Genomic DNA, 22,587 nt, shown 5'->3' on the forward strand with positions numbered 1-22,587 from the left:
CCGGCGGGATTTCATTTTTTAAAAACTCACCTTTAAATCTCCGGCCCGGATGGGCCGAAGTCCCGCCGCTGGGAGGCCTTCTCCCGCCGCCGAGGTGTACACCACCTCAGAAACGGCGGACTCAGCGGCGCGAGCGGGCCCCCGGGGTCCTGGGGGGGGCGGGGGGCGATCGGACCCGGGGGGGTGCCCCCACGGAGGCCTGGCCCGCGATCGGGGCCCCCCGCTCACTCCGCGGGGCAGTGCCGTGGGGGCACTCTTTCTCCTTCCGCGCCGCCACGGCCTCCGCCATGGCGGACGCGGAGGAGAACCCCGCATCGCGCATGCGCCGGCAGTGAGGTCAGCGGCCAGCTGCCGCTGACGTCACTGCCGGCGCATGCGCCGACCGCCGAAAGCCTTTCGGCCAGCCCCGCTTCTGACTGCGCCGGGTGTTTGCGCCAGTCTACCGGTGCAAACTGCTCCGGCGCGGGGCTGGCCCCCAAAGGTGGGGAGAATTCCCCACCTTTGGAGGAGGCGCGACCCCTGAGTGGTTGGCGCCACTCCCCTACGCCGGCACCCTCCGTCACGCCGGGTAGGGGAGAATCCCGCCCACGATTGTGGAGGAGAATGCTGAGACCCAGGCTATTAGAATAGATGGCATTGAGGTGCGTAGGGAAGAAGTGTTGGCAATTCTGGACAAGGTGAAAATAGATAAGTCCCTGGGGCCTGATGGGATTTATCCTAGGATTCTCTGGGAAGCTAGGGAAGAGATTGCTGAGCCTTTGGCTTTGATTTATAGGTCATCATTGGCTACAGGAATAGTGCCAGAGGACTGGAGGATAGCAAATGTGGTCCCTTTGTTCAAGAAGGGAAGTAGAGATAACCCCGGTAACTATAGGCCGGTGAGCCTAACGTCTGTGGTGGGTAAAGTCTTGGAGAGGATTATAAAAGATACGATTTATAATCATCTAGATAGGAATAATATGATTAGGGATAGTCAGCATGGTTTTGTGAAGGGTAGGTCATGCCTCACAAACCTTATCGAGTTCTTTGAGAAAGTGACTGAACAGGTGGACGAGGGTAGAGCAGTTGATGTGGTGTATATGGATTTCAGTAAAGCGTTTGATAAGGTTCCCCACGGTCGGCTATTGCAGAAAATACGGAGGCTGGGGATTGAGGGTGATTTAGAGATGTGGATCAGAAATTGGCTAGTTGAAAGAAGACAGAGTGGTGGTTGATGGAAAATGTTCAGAATGGAGTTCAGTTACGAGTGGCGTACCACAAGGATCTGTTCTGGGGCCGTTGCTGTTTGTCATTTTTATAAATGACCTAGAGGAGGGCGCAGAAGGATGGGTGAGTAAATTTGCAGACGACACTAAAGTCGGTGGAGTTGTAGACAGTGCGGAAGGATGTTGCAGGTTACAGAGGGACATAGATAAGATGCAGAGCTGGGCTGAGAGGTGGCAAATGGAGTTTAATGTGGAGAAGTGTGAGGTGATTCACTTTGGAAAGAATAACAGAAATGCGGAATATTTGGCTAATGGTAAAATTCTTGGTAGTGTGGATGAGCAGAGGGATCTCGGTGTCCATGTACATAGATCCCTGAAAGTTGCCACCCAGGTTGATAGGGTTGTGAAGAAGGCCTATGGTGTGATGGCCTTTATTGGTAGAGGGATTGAGTTCCGGAGCCATGAGGTCATTTTGCAGTTGTACAAAACTCTAGTACGGCCGCATTTGGAGTATTGCGTACAGTTCTGGTCGCCTCATTATAGGAAGGACGTGGAAGCTTTGGAACGGGTGCAGAGGAGATTTACCAGGATGTTGCCTGGTATGGAGGGAAAATCTTATGAGGAAAGGCTGATGGACTTGAGGTTGTTTTCGTTAGAGAGAAGAAGGTTAAGAGGTGACCTAATAGTGGCATACAAAATGATCAGAGGGTTAGATAGGGTGGACAGTGAGAGCCTTCTCCCACGGATGGGGGTGGCTAGCATGAGGGGACATAGCCTTAAATTGAGGGGTAATAGATATAGGACAGAGGTCAGAGGTAGGTTTTTTACGCAAAGAGTGGTGAGGCCGTGGAATGCCCTACCTGCAACAGTAGTGAACTCGCCAACATTGAGGGCATTTAAAAGTTTATTGGATAAGCATATGGATGATAAGGGCATAGTGTAGGTTAGATGGCCTTTAGTTTTTTTCCATGTCGGTGCAACATCGAGGGCCGAAGGGTCTGTACTGCGCTGTATCGTTCTATGTTCTATGTTCTAATGGCATGCTGGCCCTCAAAACGAGAGAATTTGGGTCTAGGAGCAGGGATATCTTGCTGCAGTTACACTTGGGCCTTGGTGAGGTCACACCTTGAGTATTGTGTGCAGTTTTGGTCTCCTAGTTTGAGTAAGGACATTTTTGCTATTGAGGGTGTCCAGCGAAGGCTCACCAGACTAATTCCCGGGATGGCAGGACTGACACATGAAGAAAGACTGGATCGACTGGGCTTGTACTCACTGGGGTTTGGAAGATTGAGAGGGGATCTCACAGAAACATATAAAATCCTGATTGGACTAGGCAGGCTAGATGCGGGAAGAATGTTCCTGATGTTGGGGTCATCCAGAACTAGGGGTCACAGCCGAAGAATAAGGGGTCAGCCATTCAGGACTGAGATGAAGAAGAACTTCTCTCAGAGAGTTGTGAAATTGTGGAATTCTCAACAACAGAAAGCTGTTGGGGCCAGTTCGTTGTTTATATTCAAGAGAGAGCTGGACATGGCCCTTGCAGCTAAAGGGATCAAAGAGTATGGAGAGAAAGAACGAGTGGGATATTGAATTTGCATGATCAGCCATGATCATATTGAATGGTGGTGCAGACTTGTAGGGCCGAATGGCCTACTTCTGCATCTATTTTCTATTTTCTGTGTTTGTATGTTTGTAAACAGTCCCAACCTCTCCAATCAATATTCTCAACTGAAATTCCTTATCCCTGGAACCATTCTCGTGGATTTTAACTGCACTCTCTCTAATGACTTCACATTTTTCCGAAAGTGCGGCGCCCAGAATTAGACGCAATGCTCCAGCTGAGGCCAAACTCACGTCTTATGCAAGTTCAACATAACCATCCTGCTCTTGTACCTTACGCTCCCTTTAATAAATCCTAGGATACTGTACTCTTTGCTAACTCTGCTCTCAACCTGCCCTGTCACTTATCCACATACACACTCAGGTCCCTTTGCTCCTGTATCCACTTCAGAGCAGTAGCCTTTTAAATTGGTGTTTACCAACCACAACCATCTTCCTTTGTTCTAGATATACCTCCACCAGTAGAGATTTCCCCCTGATTCCATTGACTTTAGTTTTGCTCAATCTCCAGTTTTGCCACACTCGGCAAAAACCTGCCTTGATGTGACTGGCACTCACTTTCGCCTCACCTCTTCATTACAGCTCTTTGGCCCATGTTTTGGACCAAGGTTGTAACGAGACACCAAGAGCTGAGTGACTCTGGCAGGGGTGGGAGCCTAACTATCAGAGTGTTGCTTGAAGTTGCAGGGTAGGCGGGGGGGGGGGGGATTCGGAAGTCATGGAAGTCAGGGTCATGGGATGGACAAATTGGGAGACCGGAAGTCTGGAAAAAAGAGAGGAGCAAAAGGTAACAAGGCAGCGACGAGATGCCCCATGGCATGGATAGGGCGGACCAAAGAATCCGATGGTGGGTTAGAGCACCAGGAAGCGAAAGACGAGCAGGTGAACGCAGGGGCTGTGGAGAAATTAGGTGAACTGCTTAGGCAGCAGCCCAGAGCTTAAGGAGATACAGGAAGATGTAACGTCTGGGAGACAAGGCAATCAGCTTCCTTGCGGTCACAGGAAATCAGTAAAGGAGCTCTGCCAATGGGACTCTGCTGCCAGGCTGATTAAAGGTCACGAGTTAACCTGCTGACATTATCCTGATAGATCTGGAACATCAGCCGTGAATGTCCAATGTAAATACTTAATTCCTCCAGATTCAGCTTTTCCATTAATGTTTGTACAGATTTGATGCCAGTGGAATTAAAGATTTCTATTTTATAACTTCTAAATCCTACTGAAGGTGGAGCAGGCTCGAGGGGGTCAAAGGGCCTACTTTATTCCTATTTCATATGGTCTTTTAGTCTAGTTATATCGTTACTGATTCTTTACTTCCTGGATATTCCCAATATTTCTCTCTGCCTGTTTATATCTTTGCTGGCCAATTTGTGTCATGTTGCAAACACTCAGATCCATTTAAATTTATGGGCAAAACCATTGTTTCATAAACTTCTACTTTCATTTTAATCAAAATATGTTAGGGGCGCGGCGCTGAAGACCCGGGTTCGAATCCCGGCCCTGGGTCACTGTCCGTGTGGAGTTTGCCCATTCTCACCATGCCTGCGTGGGTTTCACCCCCACAACCCAAAGATGTGCAGGTTAGGTGCTTGGCCACGTTAAATTACCCCTTAATTGGATAAAAAATAATTGGGTACTCTAAATTTAAAAAAAAGAATGTTAGGGGCGGCACGGTAGCACAGTGGCTAGCACAGTGCCGGGGACTCAGGATCAATTCCAACCTTGGGTCACTGTCTGTGTGGAGTTCGCCCGTTCTCCCCGTGTCTGCGTGGGTTTCCTCCGGGTGCTCCGGTTTCCTCCCACAGTCAAAAGCTGTGCGGGTTAGGTGGATTGGCCATGCTAAATTGTCCCTTAGTGTCCAAAGGTTAGGTGGGGTTATGGTACAGGGCCGCAGAGTGGGCCCTGTTGGATGCACATTTGGAGGATCGGTGCAGACTCGATGGGCCGAACAGACCCCTTCTGCACTGTCGGGATTCCATGATCTTTAACCTTCAATATCCTGCTTTAGCTTCTAAAATGCAGCAGAGGGTATTATCAATGGTAAAAGAAATGTGGTCAAGTTCCAAGTCACCAGATTAGTTTCGCAGCTTAGCTTTCGGGAGCCAACAGATCTGAAAACATGTCCAAAATTATTCACATACAACTGCCCAACTCAGGAAGGGCCAGTGGACAATTGCACCACCCAGTGGTAGCATCCATTAATGAAGCTGCATCAGTGAAAACCTAACTTGAATTCCACACCAAAGCAGAAAGCATCCGTCTGTCGTGTGTGTTAATAATTACTTATTGCCACAAGTAGGCTTCAATGAAGTTACTGTAAAAAGCCCCTAGTCACCACATTCCACCACCTGTTCGGGGAGGCCGGTGCGGGAATTGAACCCGTGCTGCTGCCATTGTTCTGCATTACAAGCCAGCTGTTTAGCCCACTGTGCTAATCCAGCCCCTTTGTGCGTGTGTGTGTGAATGTGTGAGTAAATGCTTCATATTTTAAGTTATGTCTCTTATTTCGTCCTGCATCACATAAAGGATGCCTTTAACCTTTTATTTCAACAACAGATTCTGCGGAGACCCTTGGAACCTCCTCTTTCATTGTCCTCCATGTTTTCCTTCCGTGATCACTCTTGCTGTCAGCCAATAGAGGAAGTTAGGGTCACAACAGCCCCCCCGGAATGCCACCCTGGGCAATGGCATTGACCAGGCATGTCCCTCCTCCATGCCTTCCCTCCCGCTGTGGTAGCTATACTACCTTTGTGTCTCCAGCGGCTTCCCCTTGAACGCTTCCTGTTTTTCAATAGCTCTTGTCAGCCTCGTCGACATTACAGAATTTCTCACCTGAGGGGGAGCGTATAACGGGGAAGACTTTTAAATGTATTTAAATGAGGTTCCCGCCATTACCGGTGAGGTTGGAAAAAAAAATCAGAAAATGCGATCTCGCTGGCGAGAATCCCATTTTCTGATTCTCGTGATATTTTGCTCTGACGTTGTCATCTGAGCTCTCGGCGGCTGCCCCCAATGAGTGAACCGGTACCAGGGAGGTTGCTGTGCCATTGTATCTAAATGCAGATGATGCAGAAGACGGCACTGTTGCTTCACAGCACCAGGGTCCCAGGTTTGATTCCCGGCTTGGGTCACTGTCTGCGCGGAGCCTGCACGTTCTCCCCGTGTCTGCGTGGGTTTCCTCCGGGCACTCCGGTTTCCTCCCACAAGTCCCGAAAAACGTGCTTGTTAGGTGAATTGGACATTCTGAATTCCCCCTCTGTGTACCTGAACAAGTGCCGGAATGTGGCGACGAGGGGATTTTCACAGTAACTTAATTTCAGTGTTCATGTAAGCCTACTTGTGTCAATAATAATGGAGATTAAGATAGATCTTGTTTTGGGGATTTTAATAAGGACACGGCGAGTCCACATTGAGTAAAAACAAGAACAAAGTTTTATTTACAAACAATATATATACACACTACCCGCTAGACCCCTACCGGGTTCCTTCTGGTTGGTGCTTCACTGGTGACAGCAAGCCCACCTTGGCAGAGCCTCTGCAACCAACAGAGTGAATCCCAGTCCCTGAACCACTATCTGTGGCAGGCGAACTGATTGCTACCCAGAGGCAATCAGGATTGTGGTTGCAATGATGGACAACGGCTCTCTGGTATATTTCGTCAATCGTGCCCTCGTGTCCCTTACGTCCAGGCGTTGGATCCCTGTACTGACTTTCCAGTACATTTGTTGTTCAATGCTTGAGACAGCAGCCTCCGTTTCTATTTCCATCTCTAGTGGGTGACCATTTGCCTGGATGGTGATCTTGATGGGGACTACACCTGGTACCATACGGAACCATTTGGTAGCATGAGGAAGTCAAACGCCATCCAGAATCGCATTCCTCGGCGCCAATATAATATCTTCAGGAGTCCAAAGAAGGTTAAACAATGAAGTTTTATTTAAGCAAACAAAGTAAAGGCTACAAAACAGCACATGGGTCCCAGGCAGGACTACCGATTATGCCGGTCCCAATCCTGGTGGGCTTTTAAGTACCTGGTTCACAAGCCCCGGCTGCTCGGCCTCTGTCCCTCGGCCGGGGAGCTCTTATTCCACGAGCCCCACAAGGAGATCAATTGTGTCATCCCCGTGGGTTTTGTGAGGGCGATTACATTTACTGTCCTAAAATGTTGTCAATGACATCGAAGGAACAGGTGACTGCACGTGATCCAGAATCAGCACTACAGGCAGACCTAAACATTCAATTAAAAAAACGAGAATAATTTCCTTTTGCAGCGGTGATGTATCAACATTGAGGAAGGCTATGATTTTTAATTTCAATTCCTATCTCTTTGGCCAACTTTTCTTTCTCTGTCATCCATCTTGTCTGCGACATTCCCACTGAAACAGCCAAAGACTGTCACTCCTCAGTAGAAGCAGAATAACTATGAAGGCCATCACATTCCCTCGTCCGCCATTTGTTGCAGGTTGCGTGGGCCTGCTCAAAATGAAATTCCGGACAACTGGTGTTTCCGGAACCCGGGTCAGAATGCCCCATTTGGGAGACAAATTGTTGCCGGCAGGACTGAATTGTGTGGGATTTAGTTCCCCCTGGCGGTGCTTTTCGGTAAGCGAGTCAGGACATGCAAATGAACCAGCACCGTCCCGGCAGGAATTGAGAGCAATTCCCACCCAGCGGGCATTCTAACTGCTGGAGCCGGAGTAAGCGCTAAAGCGGCCGGCAGCTGGAGCTGTTTTTCAGACCTACACTTATCACACACTCACTGCAGCTAAGAAGATAACTCACAGAAGACCACCCCCCCCCGCCAAGGCTGGGAGTCCCTGTTAGACCCACAGCTCCATGCCAGTGAGGAGAGGGGGAAAGCCCTCTTCCCCAGGGGGGGCCGCAAACTCAAGCCTGTCCTCCTAAACAATGCCTGGAAGGTGATGGCAGAGGCAGTCAGTGCTGCCAGCCTCACCAGGAGGAGACAGCTGGTGATCTGTAGGGGAGGTTCACTGATGAAGCCTCTGCCCTGAGAGGGGCAGAGAACCAGGGAGGTTTCCAAAGGTCAGGGTGCCGGTGTTTTCTGGTTGGGGGTGAGGTCTGCTGAACCTCTGCTTCCTCTGCCATGGGGCAGCCCTTCTGACGAGTTCCAATACCTGGTGGGCCCCTATTGAGCTTGGCCACGTCCTCGGGGGCAGCCTGGGTGGGCACCCAGATGACCAGAGGCTCCCTGAGCATTCAAAGGACACAGGCAGCACTTTCCACACCAGAGTCAACAGCCCGGGGCCTGTAATGAACAGCGATGGTGGTCTGAGCCAGGCCACCCCGATCCTGAGGTGGACACCCCAAGTCCATGGACCTGGCACCAGGTCATTCCCTGCTACTGCCCATTACCCCCCGCCCACACACCCCCCACCCAAGCCTGACAATTTTTGAGGGTTTTCACAGTTTTGTTAGCCTCCCACTCCTACTCAACCGTGGCTTGTCAATACTTGCACTAATTCACACCCGCGATGCTTCTGGCTGAGAGGGGTGGAGCACGCAGAAGTGTGGAGCATACTGTGTCTAAGCTGCTAATGATATTTAAATCTAAGCAAATGATTGCTTTACATGGATCCACCGACAAGGCCCCAAACATTGAAATCGCTGCCAGCGAGGGACCGGATCATGGTGTCGGAATCGACGCTGGGCATGAACCTCGATTTTTCAATTTTGCGCGATTCACCGCCAGATCGCGATTTAATTTTCCGATGTCGCGAAACAGAGAATTCAGCCCCTGATTCCCCAACAGGAGAGGTTAAAGTGTATCCTTTTTATACTGTGGTGACCCCGAACTGTACGCTGAATTCCAAGGACATCAATGATCCCTAAGGTGCAGAAATATTTCACTATTTTAGCAGATGTTAGCTTTTTCATACAAACACTTCACTTGCCCCAACTGAGCATTGTTACCTCAATTTATTGTGAATCAGGAATCCCCTCCAATTGCCCATCAATATTATTAGATTTGATGCTGGCCAATGATGAGAGCCTGAATGGCCTCAAAGTTGAGGAGTTACTCATCTACCCTCATCACTACCGTCTGTCAAAGATGGCTGCTGTCCAGTATGGCTCTGGAGAAGCTGGTTTCAGAGGTCGAGTCCAGTATCAAGCTTGGATAGGAACTGAAATATGCAAATAGAGTCTGTGATGTTTAACGATTAGAATCATCGACGATCCACTTCCACTTACACAGACAACCCACTTCTCGGAGAAAACATTTGCTGTTAATTGTTGTTTCTTATTTCTTGCAATGGAGCTGATTGCAGTATGTCAGTTGCTATGGTGACAGCTGCAGACACACAGACTGCTAAATATTGAATCTCCTTCCAAATGAAGCAAAATGCTCACTGAATGCAAAGAATGAAAAATTTAGTGTGTACAAGGGGGAGATGTTGAAGGCCTAAAGCAAAAAGTGAGATGCCAGGGCTGAATTTGACAAGGGGAAGCAAATCGACCGACTTTACAATAAAATGGCTGCCTCGCAGCAATACTATGCTCGGGTGCGAACTTAACAAAGTCAGACTAGGGTTTCCACCTCTCAGGAAAAGGAAGTCCCATCCTCGAAGGCTGCCAGCCAATCTGAATAGGTTCTTGAGGCCAGGTGGGCACAAAGGGTGGGTATCTTCTTGGAGCTGGGGTGGAGGGCCACGGTAGGCACAGAGCACCCTTCACGGTACATCCCTTTCATTCGCATCTTTTCACCTAAAATGGTGATGTACAGAGCTGGCCATTTTCCTTCCATCTTTCCCCACTACATTATGGCAGCAGATGTGGAAAGAGACCATTAATTGGTCACTTAAGGGCCGCAATGAGTTGAAGGGCAAGTGAGCTGACTGATAACTCACCTCACCATAATATTAGTAGGGATGGGGAATAAATGATCCTAGCTAGTGACACCCATACCCCATGAAAGAATTTAAATAAATTATGCAGGCAGCTCGGGAGGTAGATGGAAGGATGGTGGGCCAGCAACCCACCGATTTTACCCAACTGTCTGCAATACAATAGGCTTGGGTGCTGTAAAATTCACCTCTCACTCTCCTCCTCGCTGACCAACACCCACACCGCCAAAGTTTTCCGTGGCTATTCTTACAATCGTCCACCACAAGTGGGAGATTGGTGGAAACTCCAGAGGAAGTGCACCAACAATCATTTACGCAGTTCATTGCTCGAGATGCATCTGAGGTTAGAACAAGGAAACACTGAATCATCCCTTCAGACTGCTGAATGCATAGGAGTATCAAACTCATGGGTAGATCATCCAAGAAAAAGCGAGGAGCATTTTCTTTTTGGGTTTTCTCACTTCGTAAATGACATAATTCCTTGCCTCCAGATCTTCCGAAATGAAATTTCAGCCAATTCCACAGCAAATGTCAGTGGTGGAAATTTGCAGGACCTTTGGTCAAGGCAACATCACTTGAAATCTTCAAGACTTATTTTTAGATTATTTCCATTTATCCTCATTTTTATTCTCAGGACTACCATTTCAGTCAGGTCATTGGATAAAAGCAAATTACTGTGGATGCTGGAATCTGAAACGAAAAGGTAAATGCTGGAAAATCTCAGCAAGTCTGGCAGCATCTGTAGGGAGGGAAAAGAGCTAACGTTTCGAGTCCGATGACTCTATGTCAAAGCTTTGACAAAGGGTTATCGCACTCAAAACGTTAACTCTTTTCTCTCCCTACAGATGCTGCCAGACCTGCTGAGATTCTCCAGCATTTTCCCTTTCGTTTCAGTCAGGTCATTGTCTGGTTTAGCAAACAACGCCCATGAAAATGAAATGAAATGAAAATCGCTTATTGTCACGAGTAGGCTTCAATGAAGTTACTGTGAAAAGCCCCTAGTCGCCACATTCCGGCGCCTGTCCGGGGAGGCTGGTACGGGAATCGAACCGTGCTGCTGGTCTGCTTGGTCTGCTTTAAAAGCCGGCGATTTAGCCCAGTGAGCTAAACCAGCCCATGTAAATATTGGTGGAATACGGATATGAGCCTGGATATATAGATACATAGAACATACAGTGCAGAAGGAGGCCAATCGACCCATCGAGTTTGCACAGACCCACTTAAGCCCTCACTTCCTCCCTATCCCCATAACCCCATAACTCCTCCTAAACGTTTTGGTCACTAAGGGCAATTTATCATGGCCAATCCACCTAACCTGCACGTCGTTGGACTGTGGGAGGAAACCGGAGCACCCGGAGGAAACCTACGTAGACACGGTGAGTACGTGCTAACTCCGTACAGACAGTGACCCAGCAGGGAATCGAACCTGGGACCCTGGCGCTGTGATGCCACAGTGCTATCCACGTGTGCTACTGTGCTGCCCATTGCTGACACAACTGAAACAGACACAGGAGCAGAATGGCAGCTGCCAATGTGAAACCTGAGGGGGATCGTTCTTGCTCCTCGCCACCTAATAAAATGCAAGACTAAATCGGGGTGGGGGGTGGGTGATGAGGGTGAGCAGTGGTGGCAGGGATGGAGACAGTTAGGATACCAAATATGCCATTGGACCCTGATCAGCGTTGTAAATAGGCATACCAGCTGACTCAGTGGGATATGGTGTCATCCACCGCCACGCCAATGGTTGTAAGTCATTGCCCACGATGCTACAGCCTACCAGAAAACACAACCCAATAGTTCCTCATAGCCTTCGGCACCTAATTCATATATATGGCAGCTTGATTCCAAACTGATGCTTGTTATTGGGACCACTATTATTGAGTAGGCCTCAAATAGTCCCATCAACTGTCGCTCTTCAGATTCCAAGCAATTGGCAAGGCCTGACCTACAACTGAGAGCAGATCTGTTTTTTTTAAAAGCAAAGCAATTGGTTGCAATTGATGATCTCGTTCATGTAATCCTGCGCTGAAATCATTCACAACCTGCCTGACTGGTGCTTCAGTTTCACAGGCATCGCTCCTGGCAACCCAAAGTCAAGGTTTGGTGATCATTTTAAGTAAATGGCCATGTGCAGAACTTGAGCTAGAATCAGGGGTGGGATCATTTAGGAATGGATGCACGTTCAATTAAAAAGAGAGGTTGGAATTCATCTCTGTTGTTCCTGAAGAGCACTCGGAATGAAGAGATTGGAGAGAATAATTGGAATGTTAAATTTGCGTGGCAAATCGTGCAATTACCCATTATATAAAATGGAAGATTAGCATCATCAGAGATCCTTGTTTCTATTCAATGAGCCTACTCATATTTCTGAGTGATTTTTGACCCTTCTTGCCTATTGATACATGTCTACTCTGTGAACCTTTTTTTTTTCTTTACTATGTGTTTAAAGTCTTTTATTATTCCTTTTTTTTTCCTGGTTCTGCTGTACCATTGACTCGGTGAGCATGTCCCCCAAAACCCCCCAAGCAACTAACCCCCCCCCACCCCCCATTCCCCACACCCACATGCCACCACACCTACTCTCCCCTGCCCGCAATACCCCACTTATCTCTGGTGGTGCAGACTCCGGGTGAGCTGCCTGTTTGAGGCCAGTTCACTATCTCCAGGTCATGGCTCTGACATCGGGAGGTTACTGTGAAGGGGAGCGCTAGCTTGAACCAGTTTTCCTATTATTCTGCAGGAGTGCCAAGATTGAATGCTTTCATTTCAAAAGGTCATCACGAGAGTAGGGTGCACGGCCTAGAAACAGCCCATTCACTCCAACAAGGCCATGCCAGTGTGCATGCTCCATTTGTGTCTCCTCTCTTCTTTTCTCATCTAACACGACCATTGTAAATCTCTATTCCCTTTTCCCCCATCTGCTTAAATAGAAACAAAATATTGCAGAACAAAAAAAACCCAGAAAATGCTGGAAAAATGCGGCAGGCTCTGGGCGGTCTCTGTGGAGAGAGAAATAGAGTTAACATTTTGAGTATGTATAATCGGCACGGTGGCACAGTAGTTAGCATTGCTGCCTCACAGCGCCAGAGACCCGGGTTCGATTCCGACCCCGGGTGACCGTCTGTGTGGAGTTTTTGCATATTCTCCCTCTGTCTGCGTGGGTTTCCTCCGGGTGCTCCGGTTTCCTCCCTCAGTCCAAAGATGTGCATGTTAGGTGGATTGGTCATGCTAGGTTGTCGCTTAGTGTCCAAAGGTTGCCTAAATTGCCCAAAGGTTAGGTGAGATCATGGGGTTACAGGTGTAGGGCGGGGGAGTGGACCTAGGTGGGGTGCTCTTTCAGATGGTCGGTACAGACTTGATGGGCCACATGGCCTCCTTCTGCACTGTAGGGAATCTTTGATTCTAAGACTCATCTTCAAAACTGAAAGCAGATAGAAATGACACTCTATCTCCTTCCAATTCTAAAAGTTGACTCTGTTTCTCTCCCCACAGTTGTTGCCAGGCGTTTTCTTTTCAGAACTTTCAGTTTTTATTCCCTCAGATGCTTGTGGGAAACCCCCTTAAAAGTATCAATAGTATTTGCTTCTACCATTCCCTGTGGTAGAGGGTACCACATTCTCACCGTTCTTTGAGTAAAGAAGCTTCTTTTGAATTCCCTGTTGAGTTTCTGGGTGCCAATATTATACTGATGGCCTCCGGTGATGGTCTTCCCCACAAGAGGAGGCTTCGGCCTGAGTGTTTGCTTGTTTTCTCTTATGCCAGGAGTGCAGAGTCAGGAAAATTCCCATCTTAGCAAACCCGACACGAAAAAAGCTGTGCCAGAACTTCAGGATTCCTGACATGCGACGGTAGGATGAATTCAAAGGTTGTCGGATGCTGAAGCAGGTTGGGCAAAAGTTATGCCCTCCCCATGCCCCATGCATGCCAACCTATACCACCTCATGCCACCTACCTGCCCCGCCCATGGACCTTCATGCCTGTTTATGCCAAACCCATGCCTCCCACAAACCACTCTTTGCCCTTACACATGTCAACTCACTCCGTATCCACCATGTGAAGACCTCAGGATCTATGCTGAGAATTGTAAAACATTCTAAGTGTCTGTTGATGAATGCCCTATTTCAAAAGAAAACACTCATTTCGAATAAATGATTCACTACATTTAACTTATTTTACTCCCTTAGAAAAACAAACCGTTTTATTCATAGTCCCTCTTCAAAGTGTTTGTAACCACCAGGAGCTATCAATCAAACTGTGAACCGACATGCACCCCACTGTGACAATGAGAGTTTATTAAGTCTTTCATGCAGCACTAATCCTACGCTGATGGCTTATGTCAGCTGATTGAGTGAAATAGCAAGCACTTTTTAATTCCGTAGATAGCTTTTAATAATATTTTTTTCTTTTAAATTTAGAGTACCCAATTTTTTTTTCCCAATTCAGGGGCAATTTAGCATGTCCAATCCATCTAACCTGCACATCTTTGGGTTGTGGGGGTGAAACCCATGCCGGCACGGGAGAATGTGCAATCTCCACACGGACAGTGACCCAGGGCCGGGATTCGAACCTGGGTCCTCAACGTTGAAGTCCCAGTGTTATCCACTGTGCCACATGCTACTCCTGGTTTTAATAATATTTAAAGGGTACAGCATTTAAATGCCTTGACATCTTGCTACTTCTCTGAACAGTTATCTTGACAGTTCTCGACATTTGGATTTTCCAGAAGACATTTGATAAGGTGCCACATCAAAGGTTATTGCGGAAAGTAAAAGCTTATGGTGTAGGGTGGTACCATATTCATATGGATAGGAGATTGGCTGGCTGGCAGAAAATAAATAGTATGCATAAACGGGTCATTTTTGATTGGCAAGATGTGATGAATAGAGGCCAGCAGGGGTCTGTGCCGGGGTCTCACCTTTTTACAATTTTTATCAATTACTTAGATGAGGGGCGCAAAGGTATGGCAGGAAATTATGTTGTGAAGTGGACATAAGGAGGTTGCAGGCAGAGTGGGAAAAGAAGTGGAAATGGAATATAACATTGGAAAATGTGAGGTTCTTCCCTTTGGCAGGAAGAATAATAACTAGTTGCTAAAAGGTTACCAGGGCAGCCAGGTGTGTGTTATTCAAAACACAAAAAGATCAGCCGTGATCTTATTGAATGGATAAGCAGGTTCTGGAGGCCAAATAGCCTACTTCTGCTCCTACCTCATGTGTTCATATGTACATTTGGCAGATCTTCTGGTAGCTTTCTTTAGAGTTATTTTAATAGTTCCAATCAACTTGGAAGTTCTAATTTGTTTATGCAATTTTTGCACACGTTCATGTCTACTTTCAACAATCCCAATGGGCACCTGACCCCTCCCAAATTTCTTGAGATGGTTTCCAAAAGGATACTTTAATTCCACAAAAGGACACCCTACCCCTCCAACTAACCCTGGCAGCTTTAGATCTTCACCTGCTGAAACTGGTCTCTCACAGGGAATTGTGGGACTCTCGAACTCTCTGCCTCAGAAGGGGGTGGGGGTGAAGCTCATTGAATATTTTTAAGGCAGAGGCAAAGGATAACCTTTGATTCCCTTGCCGAACACAAATCTATCTGCCTCCATTAAAAATATCCAATGACCCCACCTTCACCGCCTCCTGCAGCAGAGAGTTCCGAAGTCACCCAACCCTGTGGGAGAAAAAGGGCGGGATTTAGCGATGTTCACGACGGCGGGAAATTCCAGTCCCATGCTGGCGCATAGATTTCCCAGCGATGAGGGGAGCTGCCACCTGGAAATACCATTGACAACGGCGGGTCGGTAGATCCACTAGCGGGCCATCCACGACGCCGAAAAACACGTGATGGGTTGGTCGGTAAATCCTGCCCAAAAAGGTCTCTTCATCTCTCTCCTAAAATGGTGTCCTCTAATTTTAAAATAGTTCTGGACTTATGATTTGGAAATCCCAACAGCCAAAATCAGATCTGACTGAAGCAGCTACCTGTGCAGTTGCCTCCATGAACCATAGGTGTGTACATCAGAATCTGCCCCCATTCCCCCCTTTAACCCCCACACACAAAACATCCCCAGCAAAAATGGCAGAGGCCGGGTTTGGAGGCAGAACTTCCAGATCCGGGCCTCTGGCACCATTGCCGTTAAGTCAGAGAGCATTTCCTTCTCTGTGAAACCTTTGGCTATTATGTTTCTATCACTCCATCGAGGCACCCAGCCTGTTAACCCTTTCCTTGAATCCCTATAATTCCCCGAACCTGTTTTTCTGTGCAGGTTATTGATGCACGATCAATTGCACAAAAATTTGAGTTGGATACAACTGAGGCTTTATTGCTCTAAGATGTGTGGCATCCCACAGTAGCTGGCGAAATGGCTGCAGCATGGAGGACACACATATTTATACTCTGCCTACTGGGCGGAGCCAGCAGGCAGGGACTACCAACGTACCTGGAGTACAGGTCCTACCATACATCGTCTAATAGAGGTGCAACAGTGGTTTACCACATTTACTGCATTCTTGGGGGCTGGGAACCAGAACAGCGGGCCAGTAAGTGTGGAGACTGGGGGAAAAAAGTGAGACTGAGATAAACATAACGCAAAGTAAGAGCAGACAGAGGGAAGCCACAGGGCTCAGTGAGACTGTAGGTCTGGAGTGGGTTTGTCTCAATGCAAGATGTATAACAGGTAAGACAGATGAACTGAGAGCCTGGGTTACTGCATGGAACTATGATGTAATTGCAATTATGGAGAGATGGTTAAAGAAGGGTCAGGACTGCAGTTTAACATTCCGGGATATTGTTGTTTTAGTCGGGACAGAAGGGTAAACAAAAGAGGTGGGGGACTTGCATTGCCGATTAGGGAGCACACCACAGCTGTGTTGAGGGAGGACACATTGGAGTGATCTTGTAGTGAGGCATTATGGGTGGAGCTCAGGAAGAAGAAGGGTGAAATCACAATGTTGGGAGTGTACTATAGATCTCCCTACAGCCCACAGGAGACAGAGGAGCAGCTAGTAGTCAGATACTGAAAAGGTTTGAAAAAAGCAGGGTAGTTGTGATGGGCGATTATATTGACTGGGAATCCCTTACTGCCAGGGGCTCGGATGGAGAAAATTTGTTAGATGTGTCCAGGAAGGCTTCTTTATAAAGTATGTTGACAAGCCAACCAGAGAAGGGGCCATACTAGACTTGGTGTTGGGGAATAAGCCAAGTGATTGATGTTTCAGTGGGGGAGCATTTTGGGTTTAGCGACCATAATTCCGTAACATTTCGAGTAGTCATGGATAAGGACAAGAGTGGTGAGGGTGTGAATTGCGCTTTCACGTATCTGATCGTCAGTCCAGAAGTAAAACACTCGAACACGTCAGTAACGAATATTCGTTTATTTACGGCCGGGACAAATCTCTAAGCAGTCGGGTAACCACCTTCGAGAAGTGCCAAAGTCCAAAATATGGACGGTCTCTTTATACAATCTCAGCTTAGAGGTGGTCCCCTTAAATTCCTAGATACACCAATGATTTGGCAAGGATCCAGAACATGTACATATCTGGAATTATTCTTCGAGGTCGGGAGGTTATTTTTGACATAATCATTAGCACAAGTCACTATTAATGCTGTTCACAAAGGTCTTTCTTATCCCATGGCCATATGGCTTATCTCATTCCAAGGCCCTTCCTTTTACATTTCAATGTTTATTTGTTCCAACTGGTCAAACGAGCTTAATTACGTTATCTCTGCAATAAAGTAACGGTTCCCATTCATTCCATTCTTTGACTTTTTGACCTCTCTGCTTTCACAGATGCGGTCAGAACATTAATTAGTACCAAAGTCACACTCCCTATATTCCATCCCATAACCTTCTGACATCTTTGCTTTCACAGATGCCGGTCAGACACACTCCCTTTATTTCATCCCTTGACCTGTTGACATCTCTTTCACAGAGCTTTTCAGAACTGTTATATTAACCCTATCAGCGAAGTTCCAAATGAAATCCACTTCTACAAGGGTGCTTCATTGGGCGAGGGCAAATTACATCCAAATTAGGCAGGAATTGTCGAAGTGGATTACGAGCGGCTATTTGAGGGCAAAACCACTTCTGACATGTGGGAGGCTTTTAAAAGCCAGTTGATTGAAGGGCAGGACAGGCATGTCCCTGCAAAAATTAAGGATAGGAATGGCAGGATTTGGGAACCATGAATAACAAGGGAAGCTTAGTCAAAAGGAAAAAGGAAGCATAAGATAGGCCTAGGCATCTAAAAACTGACAAAGCCCTTGAGGAGTACAGTGAAATTAGGGAGGAACTTAAACATGGAATTAGGAGGGCTAAAAGGGGCCATGAAATGTCTTTGGCAAACATGGTCAAGGAGAATACCAGGCTTTTGATGCATATATTAGAAGCAAGAGGGTAGCAAGAGAAAGAGTAGGCCCACTTAAGGACAATGCATGGACCCACAGGAAGTGGATGAAATCCTTAATGTGTACTTTGTATCAGTATTCACTAGGGAGAAGGACAGATATTGAGATCAGAGATAGGTGTGTGAACTATCTTGAGAACGTCACTGTATCAAAGGAGGAAGTGTTGAGCATCCTAAATTGAATTAAGATAGACAAGTCCTCGAGGGCGACTGGGATCTATCCCAGGTTACAGCGGGCGGCAAGGGGAGAAATAGCTGGGACCTTAACAGATATTGTCACATCCTCTTTGACCTGGGTGAGATTCCAGAGGACTGGAAAATAGCCAATTTTATTCCCTTGTTTAAGAAAGGAAGCAGGGACAATCCAGCAAATTATAGGCTGGTGAGCCTGACACCAGTTGTGGGGAAGCTTTTGTTCAAGATAATGAGGGACAGAATATATGCGCATTTGGAGGAAAATGGATTAGTTTGTGATGGGCAGCATGGTTTTGTGAGGGGAAGGTCATGTCTCACCAACTTGATTGAGTTTTTTGAAGAAGTGACAAAGAAATTGTTGAGGGAAGGCTTGTGGATGTAGTTTATATGGACTTTAGTAAGGCGTTTTTACAAGGTCCCACTTGGAAGTTTGGTACAAAAATTAAACTCACATGGGATTCGGGGTGGGCTGGCTACATGGAAACAGAACTAGCTCGGTTATAGAAGACAGAGAGTATCGGTGGTTGGAAGGGTGTTTTTCTGAATGGAGATCTAGCAAGTGGTGTTCCGCAGGGATCAATGCTGGGACCTCTGTTGTTTGTAGTATATATAAATGACCTGGAGGAAAATGTGGGTGGTCTGATCAATAAGTTTGCGGATGACACAAAGATTGGCGGGAGTTGCTGGACAGTACCAAGGATTTTTAAAGGTACAACAGGGTATAAATAGATTGGAGACTTGGGCACAGAAATGGCAGATGGAGTTCAGGAGGTATCAATTATACTGTAAATGGCAGAACCCTTTGGAACATTAACATGCAGAGGGATCTGGGCGTGCAAGTGCAACGGGCAGGTGGAGAGGGAGAACGCGATGGTCATGAAGGCCGTCCTCCTGGCCCTATGATCTAGGAATCTCCCAGACCGCCTGTTTGTTTTCCCCAGGAAATCCACCTCCGGGGCCTCGCTTCCGTCCTGGCTGATGACACCGGGGCCCGTCCTACTCCACAAACACATCAGGAGCCATAAGTCTGACTCCCTGGTCGAAAGGGTCCAGCTCATACACACCAACCCCCAGAACGTAAACATAGAACACCCCGACGGCCGACAGGATACGGTTTCCCTCCGGGACCTGGCACCCGCGTTTCCACTACCACTGCCACCCCAACTTACCCCGCCAAACCTACGCTGACCAGCGCCCCGCCCCTACATGGCACCCGCATCCCCTCCCGCCCCCCATTCCCCTTCACCGACCCACAGGAATGAAGCTCCAGAAGACACGCTCCCGGTGTCCGCGTCTGTACCGGCACTGGCAACTTCACTACCCATGCCCACACGGATAAATTCAACACCCAGGCCAGCTGAGATACCAGAGCTTCGGCAATCACAGCGCACGATCCGGGCGCCGGTCAGGCGGAACTTGTGAACCCTACACCCCCGCCGGACTTCATTTTTTTAACAGGGGGTGAATGTGGTGAAGGTATTGCAGTAACCATTCATCATATATGTAACTGTACCATGCTGTTGCCCAGGAGGTCTCCACCTATGGACCATTGTAAGGTATTACCTGTGATGTATCATGTTGGTGCCTTTGTGGGCTCCGCCCCTGGCTCCACCACCTGAGGGGAGGTATAAAGAGCAGTATCCCTGTAGGTAGCTCTCAGTAGCATAGCAGTCGCAGGCAGGCATTGTTCTCGTCGATTAAAGCCACAGTTTACATCTACACTCTGTTTTGCGTGAATTGATGGTTGCATCACCAGGATGTTGCCTGCTCTCTAGGGTGTTGGAGAGGTTGAATAAATTGAATATACTAGGATTGTTTTCACTGGAAAGACGGCCGCTGAGGGAAGACTTGATGAGGTCTACAAAATTATGAGAGGTATGTACAGGGTGTATAGTCAGAGGCTTTTTCCAAGGCTGGGAGTATCAATTACAAGGGGGCACAAGTTCAAGGTGAGAGGGGGAAAGTTCAAAGGAGATGTGCGGGGTACGTTTTTCACGCAGAGAGCGGTGAGAGCCTGGAACGTGCTAACAGAGGATGTGGTGGAAGCAGGCACATTAGCAACATTTAAGAGGCATCTGTATGGATACATGAATAGGGAGGAAATAGAGGGATATGGACCGAGTAAGGGCAGAAGATTTTTTTTGTTAGTTAGAGCATCATGATCGGCACAGGCTTGGAGGGCCGAAGGGCCTGTTCCTGTGCTGTACTTTTCTTTGTTCTTTGTTCCTTATGAATGGATATATATGTGCGCATGCATGCATTTACATGTGTGCATGTACACGCATGTATAAATCTGCATGTGTGTCTATGTATGTGTGAATATGTGTCCAATAAACAATTAACCACCTTTCCCTGTCACTGATCCTGCTGATTACTCAAGTCGCCCCATTTTGTGTTTTGTCTTTTGTAGGTTCATTACCTAATGGTGCTCTCGGCCAACTGGGCCTACGTGAAAGATGCCTGTCGGATGCAGAAATACGAGGACATCAAGTCAAAGGAGGAACAAGAGCTGCATGACATCCATTCCACCCGTTCGAAAGAGCGGTTAAATGCTTATACATAAAAGGTCCCGTCCCCTCACTTGCACCAGTCACTGCTTTGTGTCTGACTAAAGCTTAACAATTGACTCACGACCCTGGTTACTGGTTCAGTAAGTTCCTATGCGACTTGACCACACGTTTTCTTTTTAAAGTGGTTTAAAATCCGCAAGCCTTGTCATTTAGTTAAGGGGTTAGGCCTCGCTTCACTCATAATTCCATCGGGCTTTTGAAATGTTTCTTCCACTGATCATTTTATTTTTTGAGATTTTTGGTATTTGTAACTTTTATTTTTTAAAACGGTCCTTCTCTTATTTTTAAAGAAAGGACATTTTTAATGGGACCATGTATCAAGGGAAAGGGGGGGGAATGAAACTTAATTTGGGATATCACTGTGGCTGACTTTATTATTCAAATGCCAAATGCATTCATATCAAATTCCACTATCTGCCATTTTAATGGAGTTTGTGAATGGATTATCACTTTGTTTAAATGAGAGGTATTTGATAACTAGCATGATAATCATTTATGTGGGGTGGCACGGCGGCATAGTGGTTAGCACTGCTGCCTCACAGCACCTGGGACCCGGTTTCAATTCCGGCCTTGAGTGACTGTCCGTGTGGATTTTGCATGTTCTCCCCGTGTCTGCGTGGGATCACCCTGGGTTCTCCCGCAGTCCAAAAATGTGCAGGTTAGGTGGATTGGCCATGCTAAAATGCTCAGTGTCCAAAAGGTTGGGTGGGGATAGGGCGGGGATTGGGCCTAGGTAGGGTGCTCTTTCAGACGGTCAGTACAGACTCGATGGGCCGAATGGCCTCCTTTTGCACTGCAGGTATTCTGTAATTCTACATTATACATCATCTGCCGTCATTTTCAGGTTTGCTACCTTTTTCATTATTTAAGATTTCCTAACGTGAAATATTACTTTGAAACCCTTGTGACCTGATGAATTCCTGGATCTAATAATCGTGCTCATTTTTTTTAACATTACACTCTGAATTTTTATAATTATAGGCAAGGCGCTGGCTTATATTGGTTGAACATTTAATATTAATTTTTAATACGTGGAATTGAAGAATTTTTGCCTCGATTTTCGCCTTCGATTACGAAATTCATTGCTGATTAGGGCCTTTGGTGCATGGTGGCCAAAATGTGTCAAATTCAATTAAATGGATGTTACTGCAGGAACCTGTAGGCATCTTCACCACACCTGCTCTTTCGTGGGATAGGTGGAATGCTTCCAGTACATTGATGACTGCACCGGTGCCACTTCCGAACTGGGAAATTTCGCCATCCGGAAATTCCTTGGAATCTGGGCGATAAAGAAAGAAAAGGGTCCATACCTGAACCTTCAACCTGCCTTTTCTCTTTTTGAATGTTAACAGATCAATTGTGTATTCCCAATCAGGTCATGTTAATAAAATGGGATCATGGGTGGTTTGCTATAATTTTGGAGATCCTCTCACTTCATTTATTTGCAGTTAAAGCCCTTTATTCATGATGACTGAGCATGCCCACATCTGTTTTCCTTCCTTATGATTGTGGTGATGTTTTTAAGTCAGCACGATTGGATTTTGCCTGTTCTTTTAAAATTCTTCCACGGGATGTGGCATCGCTGGCTCGGCCGGCATTTGTTGACATGCCCCTAATTGCCCCTGAGAAGGTGGTGCTGCCGGTGAGCCGCTGCCTCCTGTCCTCCTCCCGAGAGCTGCTCGCCAGTGGCCTTGAGCTTGCAGGGAGAGTAGACGTTTCAACGAAA

At 47.2% G+C, this 22,587-nt stretch overlaps 1 protein-coding gene across 1 annotated transcript in view; it reads left to right on the forward strand.

Moving 5' to 3' along the window:
• Positions 1-21,495, forward strand: part of LOC119970709 (proteolipid protein DM beta) — a 268,190-nt gene extending 246,695 nt beyond the window's left edge. Inside the window, exon 7 of the mRNA XM_038805768.1 lies at positions 20,702-21,495. Within this exon, the coding sequence (XP_038661696.1) occupies positions 20,702-20,854 (153 nt within the window). The 3' untranslated portion in view covers positions 20,855-21,495. The remainder of the gene's footprint in view (positions 1-20,701) is intronic.
• Positions 21,496-22,587: the final 1,092 nt, after the last annotated feature.

The sequence above is a fragment of the Scyliorhinus canicula genome, chromosome 8 (genome assembly GCF_902713615.1).
Source record: "Scyliorhinus canicula chromosome 8, sScyCan1.1, whole genome shotgun sequence".
Classification (NCBI taxonomy): domain Eukaryota; kingdom Metazoa; phylum Chordata; class Chondrichthyes; order Carcharhiniformes; family Scyliorhinidae; genus Scyliorhinus; species Scyliorhinus canicula.